Source organism: Podarcis gaigeae (genome assembly GCF_964106915.1).
Source record: "Podarcis gaigeae genome assembly, chromosome: 14".
Lineage (NCBI taxonomy): Eukaryota > Metazoa > Chordata > Lepidosauria > Squamata > Lacertidae > Podarcis > Podarcis gaigeae.
In genome coordinates this window covers 31,523,212-31,550,870 of record NC_139690.1, presented here as the reverse complement: position 1 = coordinate 31,550,870, position 27,659 = coordinate 31,523,212, and the positions used below count along the sequence as shown (strand labels likewise).

Here is a 27,659-nt window from a genome sequence, read left to right as displayed (position 1 = left end):
AAAGGCAGTTTTTCCTATGCACAGCAGTCTACTTTCTTCATGTAGCCCTTTTGCCAGGAGTGAGACAAGAGTAAATTACACCATGCAAGTGCAAAAATAATACCTCCTTAATCTCCTCTCCAGGTCCGTCCCCCCCCCCCCCAAGCAATCGGAGACCTTGTCTGTGTGCAACTAATCTCTCCTCTACCCTTTTCAGGCCTCTTCTGGTTCTGGCAGACTAGAGGGGAGGGAGCAGCAGGAGGGAGAGACACTTGGGCCTCTTCAGCAGCCAGACTCATCTCTGTCTCTTGGCTTCCCTCCTCCCTCCTCTCCTGCTTCAGCCGCTGCCTCTGATTCTGGGCTTCTCTCTACCACAGACTCTCCCAGCTCACTAAGCCCTGTTACCTCTTCTTCAGCTTCTGACACCTCCTCCTCTCAGTCTTCTCCCTCTGAGCACGCATCATTGTCCACCACCAGTACCCAGGCAGCCGAGCCTTCTTCCCTTGGGGGTTCCCTGGCTCATTCCTCCCACCATGCCTCTGCATCCAACCAGTGGCAGGACACCTCTCTATTGTACATCCAGGATAGCAAGAGGCATGGTCAGGGTTTGTGGGCACATCCCAGGCAAAAACACTCAAGGACAGTACAAACCAAGGTCAGGAAGCCCTGGAAGAGTCCTCGGGGCCTGGCAAAGAGGTCCAGAGAACTGCATTTTAGATTATCTCATCACTTATCAGCCTGCCAGGAGGAGCATCTTGTAATTACTGATCATATGGGAATTTTTTTTCAGCTGGAAAGTGAGATTCCCCTCGCCACAAATAAAACAAAGCAAAATAAGAACTGAGAGCAAGTGCGGTGTAGTGGTTAGAGTGCTCACCTACGGCCAGGTAAGATGCAAGTTCAATTCACTTCTCCCATCAGCCATGAAGCTCACTGGGAGGCCTATGGCCAGTCACTATCTCCCGGGCTAGCCTACCTCACAGGGTTGTTGTGGAGACAGAATGGGAAAGAGTGAGGCTCTGTCAGCCAGCCTCAGGATGGTGGAAGTGGGCAGCATTCTCCCACCCACCCACACTACCCTTCCCCACACAATGCAACAGGTCTGTTCTTTTCACCATAGGCAATCTGTGTGGGTCTCTGGGATATCTCAGTTGATAGAGCAGGGTTATGGGTTTGAGCCCCATGTTAGTCAAAATATCCCTACATTGCAGGGGGCTGGACTAAATTATACTCAACGAATCTATGATTCTGCTTGGACTCTCAGCATCATCAAAACACCCTCTGGATGCAGTAAAGATTGCTAATCGAATAAGGTGGTCTCCATCCATTTCACTGATTAGGGGAGAGCTCTGGAGCCCATCTCTTTCATCCCCCACGTCAATGTGCAAGCCATATTTCCCCTTCTCACCTAATGGGATTGTTTGGAAAGAGCTGTTTGCCAATCAGCGGGAGAGCAGGGAGCTTCTTTGATCATAAAGTGCTTCTTTCCCTTGGGACCCCGACTCCTCTTTGCTCTACATAGAAAACATGACTTAAAACAAAAACCGCCCCAGAAAATCAAATGCTCCAGTGTGTCACCTCATCAGGCTGCAACTCGCTAAGGGAGTCTGCTCTGAAGGTGAATCCAGCGCAGGAGCCACAGGGAGAGGCATGCGCTGGCTGATTGGCTTTCATCTTCTTTATTGATTTCTAGTGGGCAAACATTAGGGAAGAAACAAACACTGAATTGTGGAAATCAGGGTACAGCATGGGACAACAGAGCTGAAGGTCTCCCCACCCACACCAGTTCCACTTCAGAACAAACCATGCCTCACCTGAGACCCAGGACTGGAACTAGGGATGCTCAGGAAGGACCCAAGGGTGCTGTGCCTGAGAATGGCTAAACCTGTCAATTTCAGTTTCATAGAATCATAGAGTTGTAGAGTTGGAAGGGATCTTAAGGGTCATCTAGTCCAACCCCTTGCAATGCAGGAATCCTTTGCCCAACATGGAGCTTGAATCCACAGCCCTGAGATTAAGAGTCTCGTGCTCCACCAGCCGAGATGATAGGTAGGTTTCTCTTCATTTCCCCTTTCCCCCCAGTCTTAAGGTCGGTTTTCCACATCACTGCATCAGTTTGCGATTTCCTTTTTAAATCATGGAAATTCATCTGTGTTTTAGTAGGAAAGGCTGTAGCTCAGTGAGTAGAGTATCTGCCTTGCATGCAGAAGTTCTCAGGTTCAATCCCTGATGTCACCAGGTAAGGCTGAGAGGCCCTACTTTTCTGAAACCCTGGAGAGCTGCTGCCAGTCAGTATAGACAATACTGAGCTAGATGAGCCAATGGTCTGACTCAGTTAAGGCCTGATACATTCATTTTTGCTACGTAGTTCCATGAAACAAATGCATTTCTGCATGCTATTTTTCACTCATACGAACAGTTTTATCCACACACCCCAGCTTCTGCACTTCTGCACGCATCATTTGGCTGGAGAAATACACTGCAAAATTTGTAGAAATCTGTGAATTTTGAAGGGTGCCTGTCTTTCGCTTTGCAAAACACTGTTTCAGAAAGTGTGAATTAGGTAGATTCCTCTCTAAATGTGAACTGAATTGAATTTCTCCCCATTCACCAGATGCAAACTTTGGTAAATGTAGCACACAAGGTTCTCAGCACCTCTGCAGTTCCCAGCAATCCTCTTCAGGATTATGAGTAGATCATTGTCTTCATCTCTGATTAGTATTGTAAACATCACAGCTTCTGCTGGGGATTGGTGTGGTTGTTTAAGGTAGGATTTGGAGCTCTCAGGATCTGCAGACTAACTTCCTTTCCCTAATATTCCTTTTCTTCTCCCCAAGGCCTTTGGATAACAAGCAAAGTGAGCTGGGGACTTTATCTAGTCCTAATGCAGTAGCTCCTATGTCTTCCCATTGAAAACCTCCTGTGTACTTTTTTTTTTGCATTGTTAAGTCCCTCAGCAAATCCCAGCAGCTAACTGGGTGTGTGTTCAAGCAAGCTTCTACTTGCCCACTGGGGGGAGCCGTTTCCCCCATCTTTTCCCAGGACTGGGAAATGCAAGAGCTGTAAAAATGCCCTTTGGACGGATTGCCCAACACACCGTTCCATATTTCTCAATCCTTGCTAATAATAATAATATCTCCACTTGGGTTTTATAATCTGCATTCCCAACCCAACGGACTCGCAAAGTGGCTAACGGCATGTAAAATCATGCCATAAAATCAACACTGTCAATTAAACTAATGGAACAACAAGCCGAAGCATGAAGTTGCTGGAAAAGAAAGGAGAAGTCTGCCTCCAGTGAGTAGCCGGAAGACTTAAGCGCTCTCTTAAAAAAGTCCTGATGCAACTGGTCAGGTGGACTGGGAATTCAGAGATGGGCAGGACAAGTAGTGCTGTAACTAGTAAGGCCTCATCTCAACTCTTCCCTGCCCAGGAACCAGTACCAGGGCAAGTTCAGAATGGCTGTAGAGCAGGCGTTCACAAACTAGGAATGTCATTTACACATCTACATCTGTCACCTTGAGCCAACTGCAACCTCGCTGCCTAACCTACTTCACAGAATTGTTGTAAAGAAATAATGACCCTCAGCCATTTGCAAGTGGTCCGCTGAATGGGAGGAGTCTGGGAACCACAGTTGTAGGCTCCTAAGGTGCTGCCTCAAAATTCCCTAACTGCTCCTACAGATTATTCTTGCTCAGAGGCTGTCGCACAAAGCACACACACTTGTGCACCTGCTTGGTCACCTGCTGCCCGGTGTCACCTGCTTTCCTTTCCCTCTTGTAGGATTTGGTTTCTGAATGCGCTTTGCTGCTTCAGGCTGTATGCACAGAGACCAGGGTGAAGCTGCCTGGCTGCCTTGCCTCACTAAGCCTTTTTGGGTGACAGAATGTTTATTCCTTTAATAACTGCAGTTTACTAAGAGTGCTGGGAAGTGTAGTTCTGTGAGAGGTATACCACAGTTCCCAGGATTCTCTGGGAGAAGCCATGAGCTTTAAACATGCTTTAAATGAAGGGTGTGTGCGCACCCTTAAAGAGTATGATGTTGAGCATCTTCAAAGTATGAGATGGAAGCTGTCCAAGAACCACTTGGAAATGAAGCAGCCAAACAATCTGGGATCCAACTGCGTGAGGAATAGTATTAAAACACATTTTTTAAAAAGGACTTGGCAAAAAAAAAAAAAAAGGACTGAAGACATGAAGCATGGACAGTAGTGATTGATTTTTCAGAAACAGAATTCCTGAAGTCCCCTTTTGAGGTTGCAGTTAAGCGCATGGAACTTTTAGGCCCCTTGTTCCTGTTTCTGACCCATCTCTGCCACAGACTCAATATTCAGGGAAGTTTTTAATGTGTGACATTTTAGTGAATTTTTGGTCTTTGTTGGAAGCTGCCCAGAGTGGCTGTGGAAACCCAGCCTGATGGGCGGGGTACAAATAATAAAATGTATTATTATTATTATTATTATTATTATTATTATTATTATTATTATGTGTGGGCAAGTCACTTTCTCTTATTAAGATGGAGACATGCCAAAGGTGAAGAGTTGTATCCAGCTAAATCCTACCAGATTAAATTCATGGGAATGAATGGGCCAGCTTTTGTCATGTTAATTGATTTCAGTGGGTCTCTTCTAAGCATAGCCAGCAAGCACTGAAGAAAACCGCGAGAGCAAAACAACCAGCTGACTTCAAAGTGCTTTACCGAAAAGTGAGACTGTTGTTGCCCCCTCCCCCCACATCCACTCCATCTCTGGTCTCCATATTTGAAAGCACACTAGAATCTTTGCTCCCTTGCCATCTGCTGATAATGTCCACTGCAGATCCTTTTACAGAGCTGTGGATTTGGAGCTGAGCAGCAAAACATAACCCTCCACCTACCATTAGGCAGAGTGAAGCAGTTGCTTCAGGCAGCAGATCAGGGTGGGGAGAGAGATGAATGGCAAGATGTTCCGTTCTGGTTGCCTCGCCTCAAAACAGAGACTATTGTAGAGTTGGGAAAGGTTCAGAAAACGGCAGCCAAAATGATCAAGGCAACTTCCCTATGTGAAAAGGCTGCAGCGTTTGGGACATTTTTAGTTTAGAGATAAGGTGAGTGAGAAGTGACATACAAAAGAAGTTTATATAAAATTATTCCTGGCATGGAGAAAATAGAAAGAGAAAAGTTTTTTTGCCTCTCACCACTAGAACTCGTGGGCATCCAATAAAGCCAAATGTTAGAGGATTCAGGGCAGAGAAAAGAGCATCCCTCTTCATGCAGCACTTAGTTGAAGGATGGAACTTGCAGCCAAAAGAGACAGGGATGGCCACCCACTTGGCTTTGAAAGAGGATTAGATAAATTCGTGAAGGAGGAGAGGTCTATTGGCAACTACTAGCCAGGATGGCTATGCTCTGCCTTCATGGTCAGAGGCAGGAGTGCTTCTGAATCCCGCTGCTCAGAAGTGCAGGAGGGGAGAGCGCTTTTGTGCCTGTGGGATTCCTTCAGGTATCTGGTTGGCCACTGTGAGAACAGGATGCTGGACCAGATGTGCCATTGGTCTGATCCAGCAGCCAGGCTCTTCTTACTTTCTGAAGATGTGTAAAGATGGAGCTGTGTGTGCCATATGGCCTCGCCAATCTACAGCCCTAAGCTAGCCTGCTCCCCTAAGGTATGGTGAATATACTGCCCCATTGCTGAGTGTTGTGGTAAGAACAAAGTGCCCCAATGGGTGGCTCATGTTATGTTATGGTTATGTACTTAATTCGTTCCTGTTGTTAACCTGAAACTGTTCTTAACCAGAAGCACCACTTTAGCTAATGGTGCCTCCTGCTGCTGCCGTGCTGCTGCAGCACGATTTCTGTTCTCATCCTGAAGCAAAGTTCTTAACCCGAGGTACTATTTCTGGGTTAGCAGAGTCTGTAACCTGAAGCATATGTAACCCGAGGTACCACTGTACAAGCAATGGGAGCAGGCACCTCCTTCTTCTTCTCCTCCTCCTCCTCCTCCTTCTCCTTCTCATTGAGCAGCCAAATGTTTTGGAACATCCCAGTCCTCCACATGCATAGACAAGATTCTTCTGAATGCCAGAGCTGGAGACTAACAGCAGACAACCATCACTCTCATATTTTGCTCCTGAGTGGTCAGAGTGCGGGGCTGGAAGGAACGTTTTCCAAACTGGCTCAGCAAGTCATCTGTTTTGGAATTGTTGCATAACATCAGAAGAGCCTGCTGGATCAGGTCCATCATCTTGTTCCCCTGATACCCATGGCAAGCCTGCAAGCAGGACTTGTGTGCAGCAACAACTCCCCCCTCTTGTGATTCTAGTGACTGGTATGCAGAGGCCCCCTGCCTCCAACTGAGGAGGGAGAATGGATCCACTTGCTGCGTGGTGACACAGACGCTCCCTTCCTGCCCCCCAAAGCCATACATCTTCTTCCCTCTATGCTATCACTTGGGAGATTCAGAAGTCCTAATTATATTCAAAACAGATAATTATATTAATGGGCTAATTAACGCTTTTGCTGATTGTAGCTATAAAAAAGGATGGCACAAAATGGGGATTTGGTGCTGGGAAGCAGATGTACAGAAGCAAACAGATGCATTTCAATGAAGACGAGAGCGGACGGTGCTTTTGTAGAATACTGTTGCGCTCATGTCCAGCTTGAAGGCTTTCCAGAAGAGGCATCTATCTGGTTGGCTCCTGGGAGAACATTCCTGGATGTTGGACTAGACAGCCTTTGGTCTGATCCAGCAGGGCTCCTCTGGGATCTTTCTCAGACACAGAGACTTTCCGGACACAGTCCAGTGGGAACGTCTCCTGCACAAACCACAGCCGTGATCTTGGTGTTGGACTTGTCCATGGGAATCTTCTACTGGATTTTACTCTCTATACTCCACAGGGTTACATTTCTAGTTTTGTGAAAGATAGAAATGGCTCCATGCTTCCATTCCTATCACCGGCGGGTTGTTTGGGGCAGCCTTTATTGGCTCAGTACCCTTCAGAAAAGGGAGTCCTGGAGACTCCTTGTGAAACACCAAGGTGTTTCAGATACCCAGCAGCATGTGTACACCCTGCCAGCCCCACAACAATGTCAGCTGGATCCAGCTCCAACATTCCTGAGAGACCACCTCCTTCCCTACAGACCATCCCTGGTGTTAAAATCAGCTGAAGGGGACCCCTGGTTAGCTCCCACAGAAGTTTGGAAAACCCAAGAGCATTCTCCCCTCCTGTGATTTCCAGCAACTGGTATTTAGAACTGAAATATACTCAGAGTTGAGTGTTGATTTCATGCTCTTTATTCAGCTCATAGTAGTGAGGAGGAATGGAAGTTCCCCCAAAATGTCTGCTTTATATACATTATTTACACAATGGGCCTCACGTGATTGGGTAATTCCGGGATTCTCCTGTAGGCCAATCAGGTTGCGGATTAACTTTCACCTGGAGTTGGATTGGGTGGCTCCTGTGGACCAATCAGACTGCTACATTCTGAATTCTATTTTTCTAGGACCAATTAGACTGCTGCAATTTGGATCCTATTCAACTCAGTACATAACAAGAACATAGCCATTGTGGCTAGCATTCTCCATGAATTGGTCCAGTCATCTTTTAAACCATCCAGGTTGGTAGCCATCACTGTTTCCTGCAAGAGTGAGTTCCATAGTTCAACTATATGCCGCATGCAGGACTTTATTCCCTTTGCTCTGAATATTCCAACATGCAGCTTCATTGGATGTGGACGACTTCTAGCAACATGAGGGAGAAAGAACTTTCTCTAGCCACTGTCTCCAATCTTATGCACCATTTTAAAAAGCTTCTATCATGTTGCTTGTTACTTGCCTTTTCTCTAAGCTAAGAAGTCCCAGATGCTGCAACCTTTGCTCACAGGGTGGAACATTTGAGACTTGCGAAAGAACATTTTTCTGACGGAATGTGTTCTTCCCCAGCAACTAACATTCTCCAGCTGAATACCCCCCCCCCAAAAAAATGCTCCAGGTCACCAGGCCTTTCCTTTAAACTCATTTTTAAATTGATGGTTGATAATGGAACTACACGCATTCAGTCTGTATAATGCATGTATTTGTGTGTCTACGCTCACCTACACAAAAACTCCTGTACCTCTTTAATTAAAGCTGACATTTGTGAGGGCTAATTGTTAATTGCCCAGCATGTGGCTATCATCAAACTAATTGCTGTTTATTTATGACATGTTTCCCATCTTTGATTTAAAACTCGGCAGGGAAAAAGGCGGTCTTTTGTGGCAAATCACTTCCCATGAGGCAAGTGATTTGAAACAATAATTACAGTCCCCCAAAATGTGGAGGTTGTTGTTGCTGGTGGTGGAAATCAGATGTGAAAATATTTGTTCATTGTATGTAGGCTGTAAAACATCCTCTCCCCCACCCCCCTCTCAATTAACCTAGCAGTTCTTCTGCTCAAATCTTGTTTGATCTTCCTTTAATTCCAGTTTTGGGTGGGGGCAGGGAAGTCATAAAACTAGTAAAGACACATTTGTCTTTGATTTGTATCGTTTCCCATCCTGAAGGTTCAAGACAGATTGTAAATTACATATTTTGTAACATGTTAAAATGATCACCTTTGTCCTGTTCCTCTAGAAATAGAAAACAACACACACACACACACACACAGAGAGAGAGAGAGAGAGAGAGAGAGAGAGAGAGAGAATGAGTTCCCCCTAGATTTTCAATGCGCTTTATGTTTACTTTCAGAGATCATGGGTCTTCATGGCATTGTGACAGATCATTCTGGAGACCTGCTGTTCAGGTGTTCTGCAAGATGGAAATAATATGGCAGTAGTCTCACCTTGACAGATGACTCCAGCCACCTCCAACTGCCCCCAAACCTCAGAATTCACTTTGCAGTCCTCCGTGATAATAGAGAGCCATCTGGAGACTCTTAGAGATACTAAAGGTCAGTAGGTGTTTAAATTTAAGAACGTAAGATGCACCTCCTGGATCAGGCCAATGGCCCATCTAGTCCAGCATCTTGTTCTCACAGTGGCCAACCAGATACACTAGTGGGAAACTTGCAAGCAAGAACTGAGCTGAACAGCACTCTACCCTCCTGTGGTTTCCAGCAACTCGTATTGAGAAGCATGACTGCTTCTGCCCATAGAGGCAGAGCATAGCCATTGTGGCTAGCAGCCACGGCTGGCCCTCTCCTCCATGAATTTGTCCAATCCTCTTTTAACGCCATCCAAGTGGGTGGCCATCACTGCCCTCTGCAGGACCAAGTTCCATAGCTGAACTATGTGCTGCCTGACACTGGAGCCATCTCCAGGGGACAGTGGGTGCTTTGGCACCCACAATAATATATTTGTGGGGCTGCACCCCCCCCCCAAGTCAACAGGCAACATTGAAGCCCTTAATTGTGGGCACCTACAATCTTTGGTGCAAGATGGCACCTATGCTGCCTGAAGAAGTCTTTAATTTCTAGCTGATGTGCCTAATACCAAAAGGCATCTAGATGGCCCTCCAAATGTTGCTGGACTACAACTCCCATCATCCACTGACCTTTAGCCATGGTGGCTGGGGTGGGGCTGTAGTCCGAAACATCCAGAAGGTTGAGGAAGACTGTACTGAGCTAGACTGTTGGTCTGTCTCAAGGCTGCAAAACCTGTGGTCCTTCATATGTTGCTGGACTACAAATCCCATCATCCACTGACTTGGGCCATGCTGGGTAGGGTTGTCCAGCAATGTCTGGAGGGACCACACATCCACCCCCACCTCAACTGAGGAAGCAGCTAATTGCCATCAATCCTGAGCCTACGTCCAATTTCACTGAATGTCTAGTATCTGGGTCAAAGTAAGTGGGAAAGAGGGGGAAATGCCCCTTCCATAACTGGGGGGTGGGGGTGGCGGGTCAGTGGTGCTTTGCTTTATTGGCTTTTATTACTCCAACCCGATGCCCTCCAGATGTTGCTCCCGTCATCCCAGTTCCAGTCCAACCCCATCTTGTGGCACCCCTAGTTAAAGAAGGTCGAGTTGTCCTCTTTAGCACCCTTCACGTCTTACGGTGATGCATTTTGAAATAATTCAACCACACGAAAAATTTAAACAGTAAGTTCTTTCGCTGTGCTCTTTATCTGTTACAAATGTCGACGCTTCCGGACCACTCTCGGGGCTGCAAACCTGTATCTACTTGAGGGAAGGCGCCTCCATTGAAACCAACGAAGCCTGCATGAGCTCGGGCTGAAACGCGCGTCTGCTTGGCGAGCTGACAAATTTGCAAAGTTCGAGGGGCCCGTTCCATACTTACTGGGAAGTAACCCCTCTTTAAAAATGGAATAAAAACCAGCGGTGTTTTATCCTGGCGCATGGAAACCCAGCCTCGCAGCACCCGATCCTAGGCGCGCGAGCAGTTACTCAAGCAGGCGCCCAGAATCGCCCCTTTCAGCTCTTTGGGGTTCCCGGGGAGATGGCAGGCGCTCCTGGCGCGCATCTCCGAGGGACTCTAGGCTAGTCCGTTTCCCGGCGCGGCGTTTTCTTCGGGAGCCGCGCGAAGTGAAAGTGACCAGCCCTTCGAGGGGGCGGTGCCAGCGGTGGGTGTGAAAGTGACCGGAGCCTGCTGAATGGTGCCGGGAGGGAGAGAGGCGGGGGAGGGCGCAGCTGACTCTCCTCGCGGAGTAGGGGGGGACACTCCTCCGTTTGGTGAGGAAGGAGAGGGGGGGGAGAAGAATCGGGGACCTTCTGGACGAGGACAGGCGGGCGCAGGCTCCACTTGGGCTGAGACTGAGAGCGAGAAGAAGGAGCCGCGGGAGCCGCGGGAGGGGGGACCTTTCCCGGGGCGGCGGCGGCGGCTCCCCGAAGGAGCGATGTCCCCTCCGGGCCGCGCTCCTGCTCCTCCTCCTGCTGCTGTCGCTGCCGCGGGTGGCGGCGCCGTGGTCCCGCGCCCCCCGGGGCCGGCCCCCCATGGGATGTAGCCGCGGCGGGCTTCTCCGGGCGCACGTCGGGGGGCTGCTGGGTGCGCGCGCCCCTCCCCGCGCCCCGCTGCTGCTCACCATGCTGCTGCTCTTCAGCTACTTCTTCTACTGCCTCACCGGCTCCTGCGAGTCCCTCCGCCTGGGGGGAGCGGGCCTGATCCGACAAGCGCAGACGCACGACGAAGGGAACCCCCCGCACAAGCTCCTCTTGTTGCTCCCGGGACTGGCCGGGGACGCAGCCGCCGCCGGGGAGGACGAGGAGTCGGCGGCCGGCGGGGTCAGGCTGGAAGAGAAGGACAACGACGGGGGGGACGGCCGGATCGGGAGCCCATCGGCCGGAGGAGGCTTGCCCGTGGCCAACGGCTTTGGGAGTAAAAAGTTTCCGCAGGCCATCATCGTGGGCGTCAAGAAAGGCGGCACCCGGGCGCTGCTGGAGTTCCTGCGCATCCACCCGGACGTCCGAGCCGTCGGGGCCGAGCCGCATTTCTTCGACAGGTGCTACGAGAAAGGGCTGCTTTGGTACAGGTAAGGCAGGTGCCTCCGTCTCCACCTAATCCTTTCCCACGGTTTTAGGGGTCATCCGACACGTGCGTGCACAATTCACACACGAGGGTGCCAACTTGAATAAAATATTGGGGGCCCCAGGTATGTCCCGCCCCATGTTTTATTTGGGGAGAGTGGCGAAGAAACCTCGGCCTCTAGGAATTGGCTCCTATCGACACCCACACCAAGGGTGTCTCTCGGAGTCCCAGCACAGGCAGGCAGGCACATGTCCCTAAGCAGAGTCCGTTGCATTTCGTTTTTCTATCTATATATGAAGTCCTCTTTCCACTTTGCTACGACCAGATCAGAGTTTGTTCACAACTCTGGGGTGAGATGAAACAGACATTTTAAAGCAGCCCATTGTCTGGGGGGTGGAATAGATTGGCCTGAGTAACAGGATGGTCAGTTTCGCACCCTCTCAACCTCCCTCCTGAAATCAGAAAGCATGGAACCACAGAGTCAGGCCATCTAGCTCAGAACTGTCTGCACTGACTGGCAGCAGTTGACCATCGAGGGGCTCCAGGGAGGGAATGAACCGGAAGCTGTCTGTCCCGGGTCAATCTTGAGTTCTGTCACCGAGCTACAGCCTCCCACCCAAAGGTCAGAAATGAATCTGAGCATGCTAGGCAAGCATCAACATTGGCACACCAGAAGTTGCCTTGCACTGAGTCGGACCGTTGGTCCACCTAGCTCAATGCTGCCCACACTGGCAGGCAGCGGTTCTCCAATGTTTCAGACTGAAGTTTTTTTCCTAGCCCTACGTGGAGGGTTTAAACCCATGACCTTCTGCAGGCAAACTAGATGCTCTACCACTGAGCTACAGGTCTTCCCTTTATCCATATAAAAATCTCTATTACTTCAGAATAGTGCATCAGTGTATTAATTAACTCGAAGTAATAGTCCTATTTCTGAGCTGGAAATGGCTACTTGGGGTTGATATTTCCTCTTTGCCAATAAGAATCATGGCTTGAACGGACGGGGAATTTTGCCCCCAATTAACTAGATTGGAACACAAACTATTGATCTAACATTAGCCTTAAAAAAAAAAAAAATCTGCTTAAATCTCTGAGCTTTTGGGATGTGAGAGGCAGAAACTAAAAATAAATAAATACGGGATGTCCTTTTTTTGATCATTTGTTCCCCACCGTCACACAGAGCATCCCCTGTTCAGCACACAAACTTATAAGTGGAAGGCAACCTCAAACAGACCCGAAGTGTTGTTTAACGATGGAGGTAAATTTTGAATCAACGTATTGGAGCTGGAAAACTGCTGGTACAATATGTATGTTAATCCAAATTAAAACACAGCTGTTGTCCCCTCCCTCTAGGAATTCCGATAAATCCTTTCCATATTAGGCTTGCCTTTCCCGGATGGTGTATTCATCAAAATATTTCCCAAATGTTTGGGTCACCATTGTCTCCAGAGTTTCCTTAAAAGCGTCTTCTTGTTCCGCGTACTCAGTGCGCACAGGCCACAAATTTAACAGCCAACTGCACACTCCAAATTACGTGAGCAAGCCTCTTGTTTTTTACACCGGATGAACTCTCCGGTCTTTCTCCCTTCATGTTACCATCTCCCCACCTTTGTGCCTCTTTTATGAAACTTTCCATTATGGGATAAGGTATGAAAGACACTCTTAACTTTCCGAGTGGAAGGCTGTCTTCGTTTGAAGTCAATGGCGGAGACTCTGCCTTTATGGACTTCAAAGGGGTCTAGATTTCACAAAGACCAAGGTAACAAAAGCTGACCGACTATTGAAAATGCTTTTTTAAAAAAATCCCCAAAGCGATTTATCAGGGTTCAGGTGCTGCCCTTTCATGCAGGACTCCTGTGGGCTGGAAGGCAAATCGCAAACTTTAAAACAAATGAGCTGGGGTTTTTTCAGTGTCCTTAGACCAGGGTACCTGCCCAGCTCCCAAATGTTCAAATGTCTCTTTTGAATACGATGCAGAAAGTTTCTGTACTAGCTGATATTTCCCCACTCAAACTGCAGTGAGACTGACATCACAAGCCCATCAACGTTCTCCTTCCTTTCTTCTTCTCTTTCCCCTTTCCCCCACTTTAAATTTTAGCATCTTTTGGGACTTTTGAGCAAAGCCTCCAGTGGCAGCAACGGCATAGGAAACCACAGTTTAAGCTGAGTTTGGTGTTCCTCCTATCTTGAGAAAGACCATCACAATTAAGCAAATCTTCAAGATATTTGTAGACCGGAGACTAACAAAGCATCCTTTTTGGGAGACACAAGGATAGGACCTCCATGCTAGAATGAGTCTGATTAAAGTGTATCTAATTTTTCCCATCCTTCCTTTGCACCCTCACTTTGTATATGTCTCTGGGGATAATAGGGTTTCCCACCTGCATTGCTTCCTCTTCACAGCCACTAAGATAGGCACAGAACCAGCCCATCGCCCTAGCAGAAAGTGAGTTCATGTGTGTAAAGGGGGCATCAGCTGCTTTTTGCATCCTCTTGTGGTTAATGGCACTCTGACATGAGTCTTGCCAATGTACAATGGCCATGATCCACTTTAAAATCTTCCAGCACAAGTCCCATTGATAAGGATTTCCAAAAAAATGGCATGCAAGAACGCATTAGTGGAATCACACAGTTCCTGGATCAAGTGGGGCATTTGCAAGAGACTGCCAAGAGAAGTGACTTGTTTCTGTTGTTTGGTATCCATTTGATTCTTTTTTTGCCAGCTGAGCTCCTTTCCTGTTGGGGTCGTGATGGGATCCCGGAGTTCATCTGGCTTCTTGGCAGGCTTGTGTTTCAAGAAATACAGATTAAAAATAGAAAATTAAATGCTGGGAGTTCTGTGTGTATGTTGTTTAGCCTAGCTTTATTTATTTATGTATGTGTCCTGATCTATGTAGTCCATGGATGCTTAGAAGGGCAAGGTTACACAACAAAGCAGGTCTCTGCCCCAAAGAGTCTACAATCTAAAGGCCAGCAAAAGGGGGTGGGTGGAAACAGTATGAAGGGGCAGATTTGGAAAGGGAAGCAAATGTGAGGCCATAAAGTTATGCTTCATTTTGGTTGGTGTGAGGGCTATGGGACTGCTATTCCTGCCAGGCTGTTGGGAAGAAGCAATAATGATGCAGAAGCAGTTATCGTTGGGTGCTGCCCCCTCTACTTTAGCTTTGGAGTAGATGGCGAAGACCCTAATCTTTTGGGAGCACCCGCTGCACAAACCCCAAGAAAAGGACAATTGCATGCCCTTTCCTTTCAACGGAACACTGGGAGGCAACAATCTCATTTGACTTTACAGAAGACCCTTGCAAAAAACAACAACCCTGGGTAATTCTGGGTTGAAATGTTTACAGCTTTTTAATGTGTGTGTGTGTGGGGGGGTAATGGTAAATGTAAGGTGTGTTGTTGTTTTTTAAAAAAGTGTCGCTTATTATTTTTATTTATTAAATTTCTATACCGCCCTATACCTGTAGATCTCACAACATAAAACGCACAAGTCCATTTTGCCGGAGGTGCAAGATTTGCCTAAGTTACTGTGGACTAAAGACGCAGTCCTCATATTGTGTATTTGAAAGCAAGTTCCCTGGAACTCAATAGGTTGTGCCTCCTAGCAAACACGCAGCAGATCTTGCTGCAAGACATCTGGAGGGTGTGTAATGGAAAATTAACAAGATCTAAACTCTTCTCCTAAAAAAATTCTGACAACTAACCTTTGTAAAAAAACACACCAAAAAACCCCTTCCCCACACGCAGCACCCCCTGGTTTTGGTAAGCGTAACTATTATGTCATACTTGTGCATCTTATCAAGTGACATGAATGTGCATATGTTTTTCAAATTTATAGGAATTAATATAATTAGTGTCTGCATATGTTTGAACGGGTGCTCCAGTACACATGGGGGTGTGTATTACTGGTTTTCATTTCTTATGTATGAACCCTCAGTCTTTTAAAATATTTTTAAAAAGAAGGATTGCAAAACTTGATATTTTCTAGCACCTGAAAACGTTAGAACAAGCCAGGAGATGGGCATTTTTCAAAATCTGAGTTGGGTCCCTTATGCAATTAAATTGCGATGAGGTGGAATTGATCCGAGAGATATAACGCTCTAATAGCACAAATGAACTCTCCTTAGGCAGCCCAGCTCTGAGAATGTCTGGCTACTGTTCATATGCTTAATATTAAACCTTCATCTCTTGGCCAGCTGGGTAAATGTCTGGAGCAGATTTATCTCTTCTTAGAAGTCAATTATTGTATCCGGTACATTATCTTAGAGGGGGCAGGGAATGGGGCAAAAAGCAAAGACTTTAAAATGGCTACCTTTTTAAGTGTCTGAACCCGTTTTCTTCCCAACCCACCCAGTCTCCTCTGGAGCAAATCAGAGTAATGGATCTGATCCATGTAAAGGCAATCGTTGACTAAATCCCAAGGGAAACAAGAGGTCTCATTTAAATTAGCTGTTAACTCAATCCCATTATTCCCAATCAAATATGCAGCAGCTAGACCCCCAAATTTACTCCAAGTAAGCCCCACTCATTTCAGTGGGACTCATCGTTGCCAGTTAAGCATGTACGGCATGTAAGCCTTTAGCTGGTTCATGGGCAATTTTTTTTTAATTGTGCATATTCCTAAAACGAGGGTTTTAGTGTGATGACAGCTTACCCTAGCGCTTACAAATGGGTGGTGGTCTAATACCTTCTGCAGGAATTGTTATTTTGAATATCTGTGGCTTTGCTGAGAAACTCTAACTTGGAAGCCAATTGAACCATAGAGTTAAAGACACTTTCTGCACTACTCAGATTTTGCTTCTAAAAGTATCGTTGCAGTTTTCAAGGAAGTATAACTTGCATGCTTCTCTCTCTGTGTGTGTTCTTAATGGATGGAACAAAAAAATATTATGGTAATCTCCAATCTCACTCCTTAGATTTGTGCCTACCTGTAATGCTACAGGGACAAGTCTGATTAAAACAAAAACACAAATGACGAGGTAAATGTAATGGGCTTGGCTCATAATGATAATAGCATTTAATTAAAACCACAGCATCATTTTAGTGCCTATGGGGCTATCCTAAGGTAAATGTTAAGAGTGAGTATAAACCATTTGCTTGGCTTCTGGGTTGGCCTTATATTATCATGGGCTATTGTTCATTGGGCCTAGCTGCACCTAGATCAATTAGACATGTAAGGTGGAGGTGGTGGTTGTGATGGAGCCAGCTGTGAACAGTTGCATTATTTTTGATGCAAAAGGTGGAGGGTTGAAAGGCAACAAACATTACCTGCTTTTAAGGCTCCAGTCCTGTGTGTTCTGGGTATATGCCCTTTTTGAAACCAGTGGTCTTAGGACTGAGTAAGCATGCATAGGACTGTGCTGAAAATCTGGCTGGTTTCATCAGGGAAAAGTTTAAGCAAAGACACACTCAAATCTCTGGTTGAAATTGCTGAAAACTTCAGTTGGACTCAAATGTGTAGAAAGCAATCCCTTTAAAAAATAGTAATAATAAGCAAAAATAGCCTTCCACATGATTATGCTTACTGAACTCCTGTTGTTTCACCCTTCTTCTTCCCCTCCTTTTTGGCAGAGAGAAAACAACATGTTTCTTAATTGGGGTGTATTTGAGATCACATATGAGTGCAGGTGCTATTTAAATTTGGGGTGTGCGTGTGCATGTATTGGGTGAAAGAACAAACGTTGAGCTCCTCTTTTTTTGCTCCTGGGAATCTTTCTCAGCAGTGTCAACATTTCTGAAATAGTTGACTAAGCCAAGAAACCCCAAACCGGTGCCAATAGCTTTTAATTGCCAACATCTTGGGGCCCCGAGGCACCTGTGGAATTGTTCATCATCTTAAGTACATTTTTGTTTCTTCAAAAAAGCGGGGAAATATGTCGAGCAACAAACTCCCTCTTTGCAATATAACCCTCTTTGTATTTTCTCATGCAGTGTTAATCCCAGTTGGAGTTTGGTGGCTCCAACTCTTAGATTTCTTATATCTTTGGCTTATGATTGGCACCTGGCATCCTTTCAAGCAGAAGTTATTTCAGTCGGTGAATATATAAAACCAACAAAAGCAAAATAGGAGCATCTCTTTTTTTTCTTCTACGGACATGTTTTTGATTCCCATTTCCCTGCCCTACCTCTACAGGAACTTGTCTCTTTGTTAAATAACAAAAGAAACGGGTGGTTTAGAAAGCCAGAAGTAAATCTTCAGGTTGTGAAACCCTTTAACTCTTTAATGTAGAGGCAGGGAAAGAAGGAAGCTGGCTTTCAGGCAAAGGGCCATAGAGCATCTGCTTTGCATGCGGAAGGTCCCAGTCTCTCGAGATAGGGCTGGAAATGGCCCTTGTCTGAAATCCCAGAAAACAGCTGCCAGTCAGTGTAGGCCATACTGAGCTTGGTGGACCAGTGGTTTGACCCCTCTATATAAAGCAGCATCAAGGAAGGACAGCAACTTGATGGAGAGCACATGGTTTGATTCATCCCTGGTATCTGCAGGTATGGCAGGGAATGTTGCCTGCCTGAAATCCTGCAGAGCTGGGACCAGTCCATGCATAGGCAATATTGAGCCAGATAGACTATAAGGAAGCCTCTCATGTTCTTTTCCTTTCAATGCGGTAACAGGAATAACATAACTTAAGATTTTTTTACCAGAGAATTATTATTATTATCTCATTTCAAACCGCAATCAAAGCAGTTAACGCAACCCCAGTCACAACTCCCACAGCACATCACAGGGGAGAAAGGAAACTCAATTCTTTAGAATTGTTTTCCAGGGTGAAGATGTCTGTCTCTCCAGCAGCTTTGAAAAGATGGTGCCAGGAGCATCTCTGTGTGAAGAGAGTTTCTTGGGGCCATCATCAAGAAGGCACTCTCAAGAACCACCAGCTGTTTTGTAGCCCAAAACATCTGGAGGGCAGCAGGCTGGGTAAAGGCTGGTGTAGGTTATCAATAATTGCGTTTTAAAAATGGGTGGGGGTATAGTTGTTTGCCACTTGTACCCAGTTGAACAGGATGAAGCATATCTATCTATCATCTATCTATCTATCTATCTATCTATCTATCTATCTATCTATCTATCTATCATCTATCTATCTATCTATATCTATCTATCTATCATCTATTTATCTATCTATCATCTATCTATCTATCATCTATCTATCTATCTATCTATCTATCTATCTATCTATCATCTATCTATCTAAACTCACCTTCGACATAGGATTAAACTTGACCTTTGTGAAGTCTGATTTTTCTTTAACAAACATGCAAAGCACTGAGCTTTATCAATTGGTTCATCTAGCTCTGTATAAAGAACCTCAGAAGAGCATGTTGGATCAGACCATTGGCCCACCTAGTCCAGCATCCTCTATTCACAGCTGCCAACCAAAAAAGTGGCATCACTTTGCCAGCCTTGATAATCAGAAGAGCTTTCTCTAGTCCCGAGCTGCCATTTGATAAGTGAAGCAGCAGTGCATTGTGGGACCATGATAAGAGTTTTCAGCTGCCATGCCCTGAACTAATCAATGATTGCTTTGTCTCCTTTGGCAAGGGCAAGGGACTCCCACCCAGGGGTGTGAACACTTGGATCTGGGCCAATGCATAGATTTCTATAGATACCAAGTCTTGGGATGCGCCGTTGAAATGTCATCAGCATTTAAGTTTTGCTCTTTGTATGCCATTGTCTGACGGTTGCCAGGATGTTTCTTTAGCAAACATATTAGGGCAACATTGCAAGGAAAGAGAACCAACTATCTTTAAACACACAAAATATCCGCAGAGGCTAGCCTTGGAGGCAATTGATGGAGGCTTGCCTCTTCCACGATGTGCATGAAAACTTTTCCAAGGGTTACCTTTTCTCACTCTCTTTCGCTGATAAACACAACATTGGCATTCCATAATTGTTTTTCTTTTGTTTGAGTTTGGTGGCCACTATCCTGGACATGTCCGTTTTATTTTAGAATCAACATGTCCCATTAAAATCTGCTTGAGACCCCACTGTTTGAATGAATATCTATTCATCTTGCACAGTGACATCACCTGTAGGGAAGGCCTTTGAAAATGGCCTCAGCGCCTGAGCCACTCGTATGCTGAAGCCATCTTCAAATGTGCTTCTGCAGATCTTCCCATCACCTGCGATGAGGCAGGTGGCATTTGGGAAAGGGCCTTCTGTGCAGTAGTACACAATTTATGAATTTCTCTCCCTAGATAGACATGCCTGGTGCCAACATTAGTGCTGGATTATTATTTAAAATCCAGGCTTTTAACATCTGGTTTATTTGGGGTGGTTCATTGGCCCTGGCTCCACCTACTGTTGGTGTCCCTGCCTTCATCCCTACCATCCATCATCAAAGCTTTATTGGCACCACTTACAAACATTCAGAATAAATAGGCCAATACAATCTGGTCGCCTTTTCAACAGTACAGTCATTTGCCAAAGGGAAGAAGAGGCAAGCAATCTATTTCACCTCTGTGGGACTCCAGCGAGGGCAGGGTCCTGTAACGTACTTTGGCGGCAGAAAATCAAATAGAAGAACTTGGGTACTGTCTTGGTGAGCTCCTGGTCTCTCCCCTGTAATAAGAAGCGTATAACCTCTGTCTCTGGTTTCCATGTTGGGATACATAGGTGGTCTAAGAATTGTTGGCGGAGATCATATATTTTACAATTAAGGGCCGTGTGAGCTAGAGTTTCCACCAGGTGGGCATCCCATGGGCAGATCCTATCTCCTTCTGCCATACCCGCTGTCAGGGGCTCAGGAGCAGAGGCACAGGGGAGAGAGGAAACGGAGAGCGAAGGGGAAGAATCGGAGGGCAGCGTAGGGGAGTATGACAGTGGCCCGAGAGATTCCATGAGCTTCTCCAGCGATTCAGAAGATTCCCAGAGGGGGCGCCGATGGCCAGGGCAAGGGGGGTCCCAGGGGGGACGCACCAGAAGCAAGGGGCCAGCGGGGACTCCCAAAGCAGCAGCGGGAGATCAGGACCAGTTCCCCCACCAGAGCGTAGTGGGGGGGGAAGAGTCCCATGTATCAGGGCCAGCGTCTCCTCCAGTAGGGAGAGAAGATGAGTTAGGGCTGACCACGCCTCTATCGGAGAGTGAGGGAACGGAGGGGAAGTCAGGTCCAGCTAGCCCCCCCGAAGGGGGAAGCAGTGACAGGAGCAGTGTAACGGTCAGGAGAAAGGTTGCCGGGTGGGCACGCGCGCCAAGTTCAAATGTACAGGCGCGCGGGACAGCAGAAAACCCGGATTGGGAACCAGGTCCTAAAGCCCGCCGGAGGCAGGGGGAAGACTCAGGGGACTCAGCGTCAGAAGAGTCAAGAAAGGGCAAGACCCCAGTGGACAGGCGGACCCAGAGGAGGAAAGAGCAAAGGAAGAGGTGGAGCAAGGCTAGAGTCTTAAACTGGTGTCTGGGGGGGAGGAGATTCAGACGGAGCTTCAGCGGTCTAGAGTTTAAGACGTAGAGCTGCGCGCTGCGGCTTTGAAAGTGAAACTGAACTTCAATAAAGACTTTTGTATATAACAAGAACTGGCGTTGGTCCTTTGTGAGCTGGGATCTAGGGCAGCTCTGACTCCTGCAAACCTACCCCAAAGGAGGTTAGAAGGATTAAAATTGAACCTAGCCAGCGAAAAAGCCCTTCTTTCTACCTACCATTGGCCCTAGGATATGAAAAATATTAACTGCAGGGCATGCCTGATTTCAGAGATATAGAGGTTTTGTTGTGCTTGACACTTCTACGTGAAGAAGAACCATGTGTGGTCTAAACGTCTGCATAATCCTTTCCCAGCAGAACATAGCCCATTGCAAACTATCTTCACACTTGTGTGTGTATTTATTTTGTTTCGCAGAATAACTGTTTCAATATGTGATGCATACTGATGTGACCCTTAAGTTGATTCTCTGCTGGTGAAGAAACGAACACGTTCTCTCTCGAAACTCTTTCTCCAGCTTTCCTGGTATATGAAGTATCATAGTTTGCTTCTGTCCTTGGAGCCTTGGAGAACTTGGTTGTTGGTTTTGCAATCCCAAAGGAGAAGCGCGTTTTGCTTGTCTTTCCCTGCATGTCAGAGTTTGAACATCATTACCCTGCAGAATGTTTCCTCTGCTATCATAAGGCATAAACAAACAGCAGACAGGCCTTAACCTGTGCCATTTACCAGAAGCAGTTTCTCTCTCTAAAGCAAATCCAAAATTTGGATTTCTGTCTCAGGTGAAGCGTATGTAGGATTTCTGGGTAGGTCTGAAGAATTTTGTAAGATTTAGCAAAAAAAATACTTTTTTAAAATTAAGTGGTTATTTGCATACCAACTTCATAATGAAGTCAGGAGTGAGCAGTGATGTAGCCAAATGTGTGACTGCAGGTGGTGCCCATTTACTTAGGATACTGAAACCCAAAATGGACCAGCAAAATCTCTCCGAACTGAGCACACCGGCAGGAAAGTAGCAGATGAGAATAAATGTAACTGCAAAGTGTCACACACTCAGAAAAATGAACCCTAACTTTTAGGGATGGGGGAGAAATTAAATTCAGTTTGCATTTTATGTTTAACCTACCTGATTCACACTTTCCAAAGCAATACTTAAACTGACACACAGCCATCCTTTGAAATTTGCACTTCTCCGAATTTTGCAATTCAGTTCACTGGCAAAGTCATGTGTACAAAAATGCATATATTAGTGTAAAGTGTGCATGCAAACTGCATATAATAGGGGAAATGATGCACAAAAGTGTGCTATATTCAGGAAAATTGGTTTGCAAACGTGTATATTAGACAAAAATGCACTGAAAAATGGGTATAATGGGAGAAATTTGTGTTAAAATGTCGATGAATTTGCGAAGTGATGTGGAAATGTGGCGAATGTAACACTGGGAAAGTGAGAAAATGAAATTGACAGATCCACCCATCCCTATTCTGCATATTCACCAACAGTATCAGGTATGACTGGGAAAAAGATATCGGGATTGTAGTAGTTGGCTCTCCCAAAAAGTCAATTCTTTGTGCAGTGAGAGGGATGAGGGGGAAAGCAACAAAACCATTAAGGCAGGGAGGTATAAATAAAACATGGTGTTGTTGTGGGGGTTTTTTAACAAAAAAAACCCCCACCCTGATGGGAGTTGTAGTCTAAAACATCTGGAGGGCATCTGGTTGGCAAAGGCTGATCTATTGTGTAGCCGAGTTTGGAATCCCATGTGCGTTACTAGTGGCTCAGAGCTAAGGGAGAAAGTGCAGAAAAGGGCAACATAAATGATTAATGGGCTGGAACACCTTCTGATGAGAGAAGGCTCAACTAGCCTTGCCAAAGTTGGTGTGCCACCAGATGCTGCTGAACTACATCTCCCACAATCCCTGGCCGCTGGCCATGCTGGCTGGGGCTGATGGGAGCTGTAGTCCAGCAGCATCTGGAAGACACCAGGGTTTTAGTTTTGGGGCAGGGATGGGAACATAATAGGGGTTTTTATAAATGTATGCTATGAGTGGATCATGTGCATAGAGAAAGCTCTTTCTTCATCATGGCATTGCCCAGTTCAGTTCTCCCTGCTAAAGAGCATAAGAACCTGCTTGACACCAACTCAGATCACTGGTTCATCTAGCTCAGTATTGTCTGCACTGGCTGGCAGTTGCTTTCCAAGATTTCAGGCAGGAGTCTCTCCCAGCCCTACCTGGAGATGGCAGGGATCGAACCTGGGACCTTCTGCATGCAAGGGTGATGCTGTACCACTGAGCTACGGCATTTCCCCCAAAGGAAGCACACATAGGGAATCTTGTGAAGCGCAGTCACAGGGTGGCAATGATTCCCACTTGTGTTAGAATATGAATTTGTATCTCAATGGCTCTGGGTCATGATAGTGTGTTAGAACCACCATGTGCCTTGCACACCAGCAAGACCTGGTATTCAGTGTACCTCTGAATACCAGTTCCTGCTGGTGTGCAATGCAGAAGAGTTGCTCGGTGTTTTTATGCCCTGCCTGTTTATCACTTCCTTGGAACCATCTCAATGGCTACTGTTGGAAGCAGGATATGATCCAGCAGGGCTCTTTCCAGAGGCTCCCTGGGGCCAATCAGCAAATCCCCCCCCCCGTCAATCAAGGTGCACAGTTGCCCTGAACTTGAACAGAATTGACTATAAAGTGTTTTATTTGTTGCATTTATATCTCACCTTCCCCCCCCCAGTCAAGATGGTGTCTGTGGTTCTCCCCCTCTGCCATTAATCCCTACCACAACCCTGTGAGGTAGGCTAGGCTAAGAGGTCATGACTGGCCCAAGGAAGGTGACCCAGCGCGCTTCATAACTGAGTGGGGATTACTGCCACAGAGTAATCATGGAGCCAGAGCATAGCCACCGTGGCTAGTAGCCGGGGGGGGGGGGGAGCCAGGATTTTTGTTGGGGGAGAACAGGCCTTTTGTTATGGGGGCAGAACCAATGTGATTGGTCAGTTAGTTAAGTATTTCTATTGTCTTAGACCCCCTTGGCTATGACCATGCAAGTAGCCATTGATAGTCTTCTCTTCCATGAATTTGTCTAGTCCAGGAGTCAGCAAACTTTTTCAGCAGGGGGCCGGTCCACTGTCCCTCAGACCTTGTGGGGGGCTGGACTATATTTTGGAGGGGGGAAATGAACGAATTCCTATGCCCCACAAATAACCCAGAGGTGCATTTTAAATAAAAGGACACATTCTACTCATGTAAAAACACACTGATTCCCGGACCATCCGTGGGCCGGATTGAGAAGGCAATTGGGCCAGATCCAGCCCCCGGGCCTTATTCTGCTTACCCATGGTCTAGTCTTCTTTTGAAGCCATCCAAGTGGGTGGCCTTCGCTTCCTCCTGTGGGAGTGAGTTCCAGAGTTGAAATAGACATTGCATGAAGAAGTGCTTTCTCTTATGGAAGTCCATGAGTTGTAGTGTTATGGGAAAGGGAGGGGGGGGGAGACGACTTCTGTCTATCCACTTCTCCAGGTTTCTGAAATGCCAGTATGGAGCCAGTGTGGTGTAGTGGTTAAAAGCGGTGGACTCATAATCTGGTGAACTGGGTTTGATTCCCCGCTCCTCCACATGCAGCTGCTGGGTGATCTTGGGCCAGTCACACTTCTCTGACGTCTCTCAGCCCCACTCACCTCACAGTGTGTTTGTTGTGGGGGAGGAAGGGAAAGGAGAATGTTAGCCGCTTTGAGACTCCTTTGGGTAGTGATAAAATGGGATATCAAATCCAAACTCTTTCTTTCTCTTTCTTTCTGGGTCTATTTTCTCAGTGGGCTGATTGATTTCCCTATGGGTGTGAAAGGATCTGGTCCTCTTGGCTGCGAGGACAGCACAATTGTCCAAACCCTGAAAGGTAGAAGAGGCACCTATTCATGTTCTGCTGCTTGGCTGATTCCTCTTCCCCCATCATCGCTTTCCCTCAAAACCTGGCAGCTTTATAAGTTAAGAGATGTCAGGAGAGCAAGAGTCGCTGTTAATGGTGTCAGCTGCAAGCAAATGGGAAGCTCTTCCTGAAACATTTGTTCCAAGCCTACTCTCTCTCTCTCTCTCTCTCTCTCTCTCTCTCTCTCTGTGTGTGTGTGTGTGTGTGTGTGTGCATGCATGCATGTGCGTTTAAATCATTATTTTTAAATAATAATTATGCCACATTTGCTCGGAGAAGGAAGTGGGCGACTTGGCGGAAGTTGGGCTGGGCCAGGGAGGCAAAAAAAGTTAATTGGAGAGGCGGCTTAAAAGCTTATGACTGACCTTTTGTCAAATGGGGAGGTGGGGGAGAGGGGGAGAGAACTTTTTTTTCCAGTGTATTAAGCCTGGGTGGGGATTGAGAAGTTGGCTAATGAAAGGCTTGGTTTAATACCAGGATTTAAGCTCCTAAATGGCTTTTGAAAGCACTCTGGGAGTCTGTTTCTGCGTGGAGAGCCCATCAGCAGTAGGTTGCGGTTGTCTGTTTCTTCCCCACCCACCTTCATTTCTGCTCCCCCCCCCCCAAACTGGAGGCCTCTCTCCAAATTTGAAACCAATTCGTTAAAGCCATCTTTGAAAGCCAGGTCACACTGGGGAGCCATCTCATGTTCTCTTTCTATCTCCTCCTTCTCAAAGAATTTTAGAGACCCGATGGAAAACGTAGCCATTTGCTTTTTGAGCTAAATGGAAGAGTTTGAGCTAAAAGAAATCAGAATGGCCTCACTGGATGAGAGAATGTGCCCACCTGCCTAGAGTTAGGAAGGCCATGTCTGCATTGCTCCAAAAGCGGACACAGGTTTGCATGAAATCTGCAGCTCGAAAACCAGCTGTTTATACTCGACTGCTTCTTTATTGCCGCCTAATGTTCTTTCGCTCACCTTTGGATACAAAATGTTTGGATATAATGAATGTTTATGTAATTGGGATTTTTAATGGGAAGTATGCCCAGTGGCGTAATGTGGGGGTGCAGGGGGGGCCGGCCGCACCGGGCACAACATCTGGGCATTAGGGTTAGGGGGCGCAAATCCACGGGTTAGGGGGTGCAAATTACTTGCCCTGCCCCGGGTGCTGACAACCCACGCTACGCCACTGAGTATGCCCCAATAACTTGGAGGTGGGGGTGACATTCAAAATTCCCTCAAAAATGCTTATATTGGACCCACTTCCATGCTAATTTTAGAGTTCAACTCCAAGACAAACTGAACCCTGCATTTCTGTCAAAACTCCTGAACCCCCACGGTTTCAACAGCGAGGGACGAGGGGGTTGGCATGTGTCAAAAAATTGTGGCCTTTATCGGAAAAGCTTTAGGGGCAGCCCTTAAACTTTCCCTGGCATCCCCCCTCCCCAAAAAAGAGCTGCAACTGTTCTACCAGAGCAAATTGATTACAAGCAAGAGGAGAATTACGTTAATATACTTGCTTGTCACTTGGGCCTTATTAGTAATCTCTTCTCATTAATCTGCGGAGAATACGGAGGTGACCTTGTTAAGCATCCTTGCAGATGGGGGAAGTCTGACCCGGCTGCTATTGATTTACTACTGTGAGACCCATAAATGCCCTCTTGGCGCACCCTGCATTCCAGCCACAGCAGGAGCATCTACAGCTATTTTGGGGGAAGAGTCAGGTCCTGACATGGCCCACTTTGTGCTTGATGTGTGCAATTCGGACATCCCTTTTTGCACTTGCAGACTTTTTCTGCAACATTCAAACAGAGAAAAGAAAGTCCTTCCTCATGCAGAGCAAAGATCAACTGTGGAACTCTCTTCCACAGGAGGCAGTGATGGTCATCAACTTAGTGGTTTTTTAAAAACTATCAAAATAAATTTATTGTACTAGCCAAAGGCCACAACAATTCCATGCAATCACAATCAATTTAAAATATGACATCTGCAAATAAAAACAGTGAACTTATAATGCAATGTATGCAATAAGAAGGATGCCTCCGTGTCTACATTGAGTTTTAATTTAGTGCTCTGCCCCTTACAGTTTACAGCTATTTTATCCAGCTCCTGCTTCCTTTTCTTTTCTTTTTCGCCTCCAGAGCAAAAGGGCCCACCTTATGTGTCACTGAAGCCTCTCACTTGGGGAGAACCTGCTATTCTGTACAAACAGGGGTTTCAGAAAGCTCCTCCTTGAATCTGCACATAGGGGGACAAGATAACATATAATGTGAAATACCTTCCACCTGGCCTTGCCAACAAATGCACAGTCTGCAACTCTTTTTAAAGAGGAGTGGAAAATTCATGGAGAAGGCTTTCCACAGGGTCAGCCGGCCCATGAGGCAGACAGAAGCAGCCGCCTTGGGTGGCGGAATCCCATGGGGCTGCACTCTGGTGTGTGTTGGGGTCTTGCGGCAGCAGCTTCCAATGATATATTGGTAAGCGAGACTTGCAGGGGGCAGTGGCAGCAGTGGCACCATCCTGTATCTCCTTGGGTGGTGAAATGGGGCAGGCCATCCCTGGCTATCTATCCATGGCTACTAGCTATGATGGCTATGTTCTGCCTCCATAGTCAGAGGCAGTAATGTGTCTGAATACCAATTGGTGGAAACCACAGGGAGGAAGGGTACACTTGTGTTTAGGTTCTGCTTGAGGGTATCTTACAGGCATCTGGTTGGCCACTTTGAGAACAGGATGCTGGGCCAGATGAACCACTGGTCTGATCCAGCAGGCTTTTCTTGTGTTTAACAATAGGCCCTGATGAGTGATATACTTGCTTCTCACTGGGCCAATACTTGGCACTTGGGAGAGAGGGAATGGTTGAAAGCCAGCATGTACCCTCTTCCCTCCATTGATCACCACCATCTTCTGAAGCTGTCTGATG

General features: G+C 46.6%; 1 protein-coding gene across 1 annotated transcript in view; it reads left to right on the top strand.

Annotated features, from left to right (window-relative positions):
* The first annotated feature begins 9,893 nt into the window (after positions 1 to 9,893).
* HS3ST6 (heparan sulfate-glucosamine 3-sulfotransferase 6) overlaps positions 9,894 to 27,659 on the top strand; it is a 78,311-nt gene continuing 60,545 nt past the window's right edge. Inside the window, exon 1 of the mRNA XM_083711002.1 lies at positions 9,894 to 11,419. Within this exon, the coding sequence (XP_083567128.1) occupies positions 10,884 to 11,419 (536 nt within the window). The 5' untranslated portion in view covers positions 9,894 to 10,883. The remainder of the gene's footprint in view (positions 11,420 to 27,659) is intronic.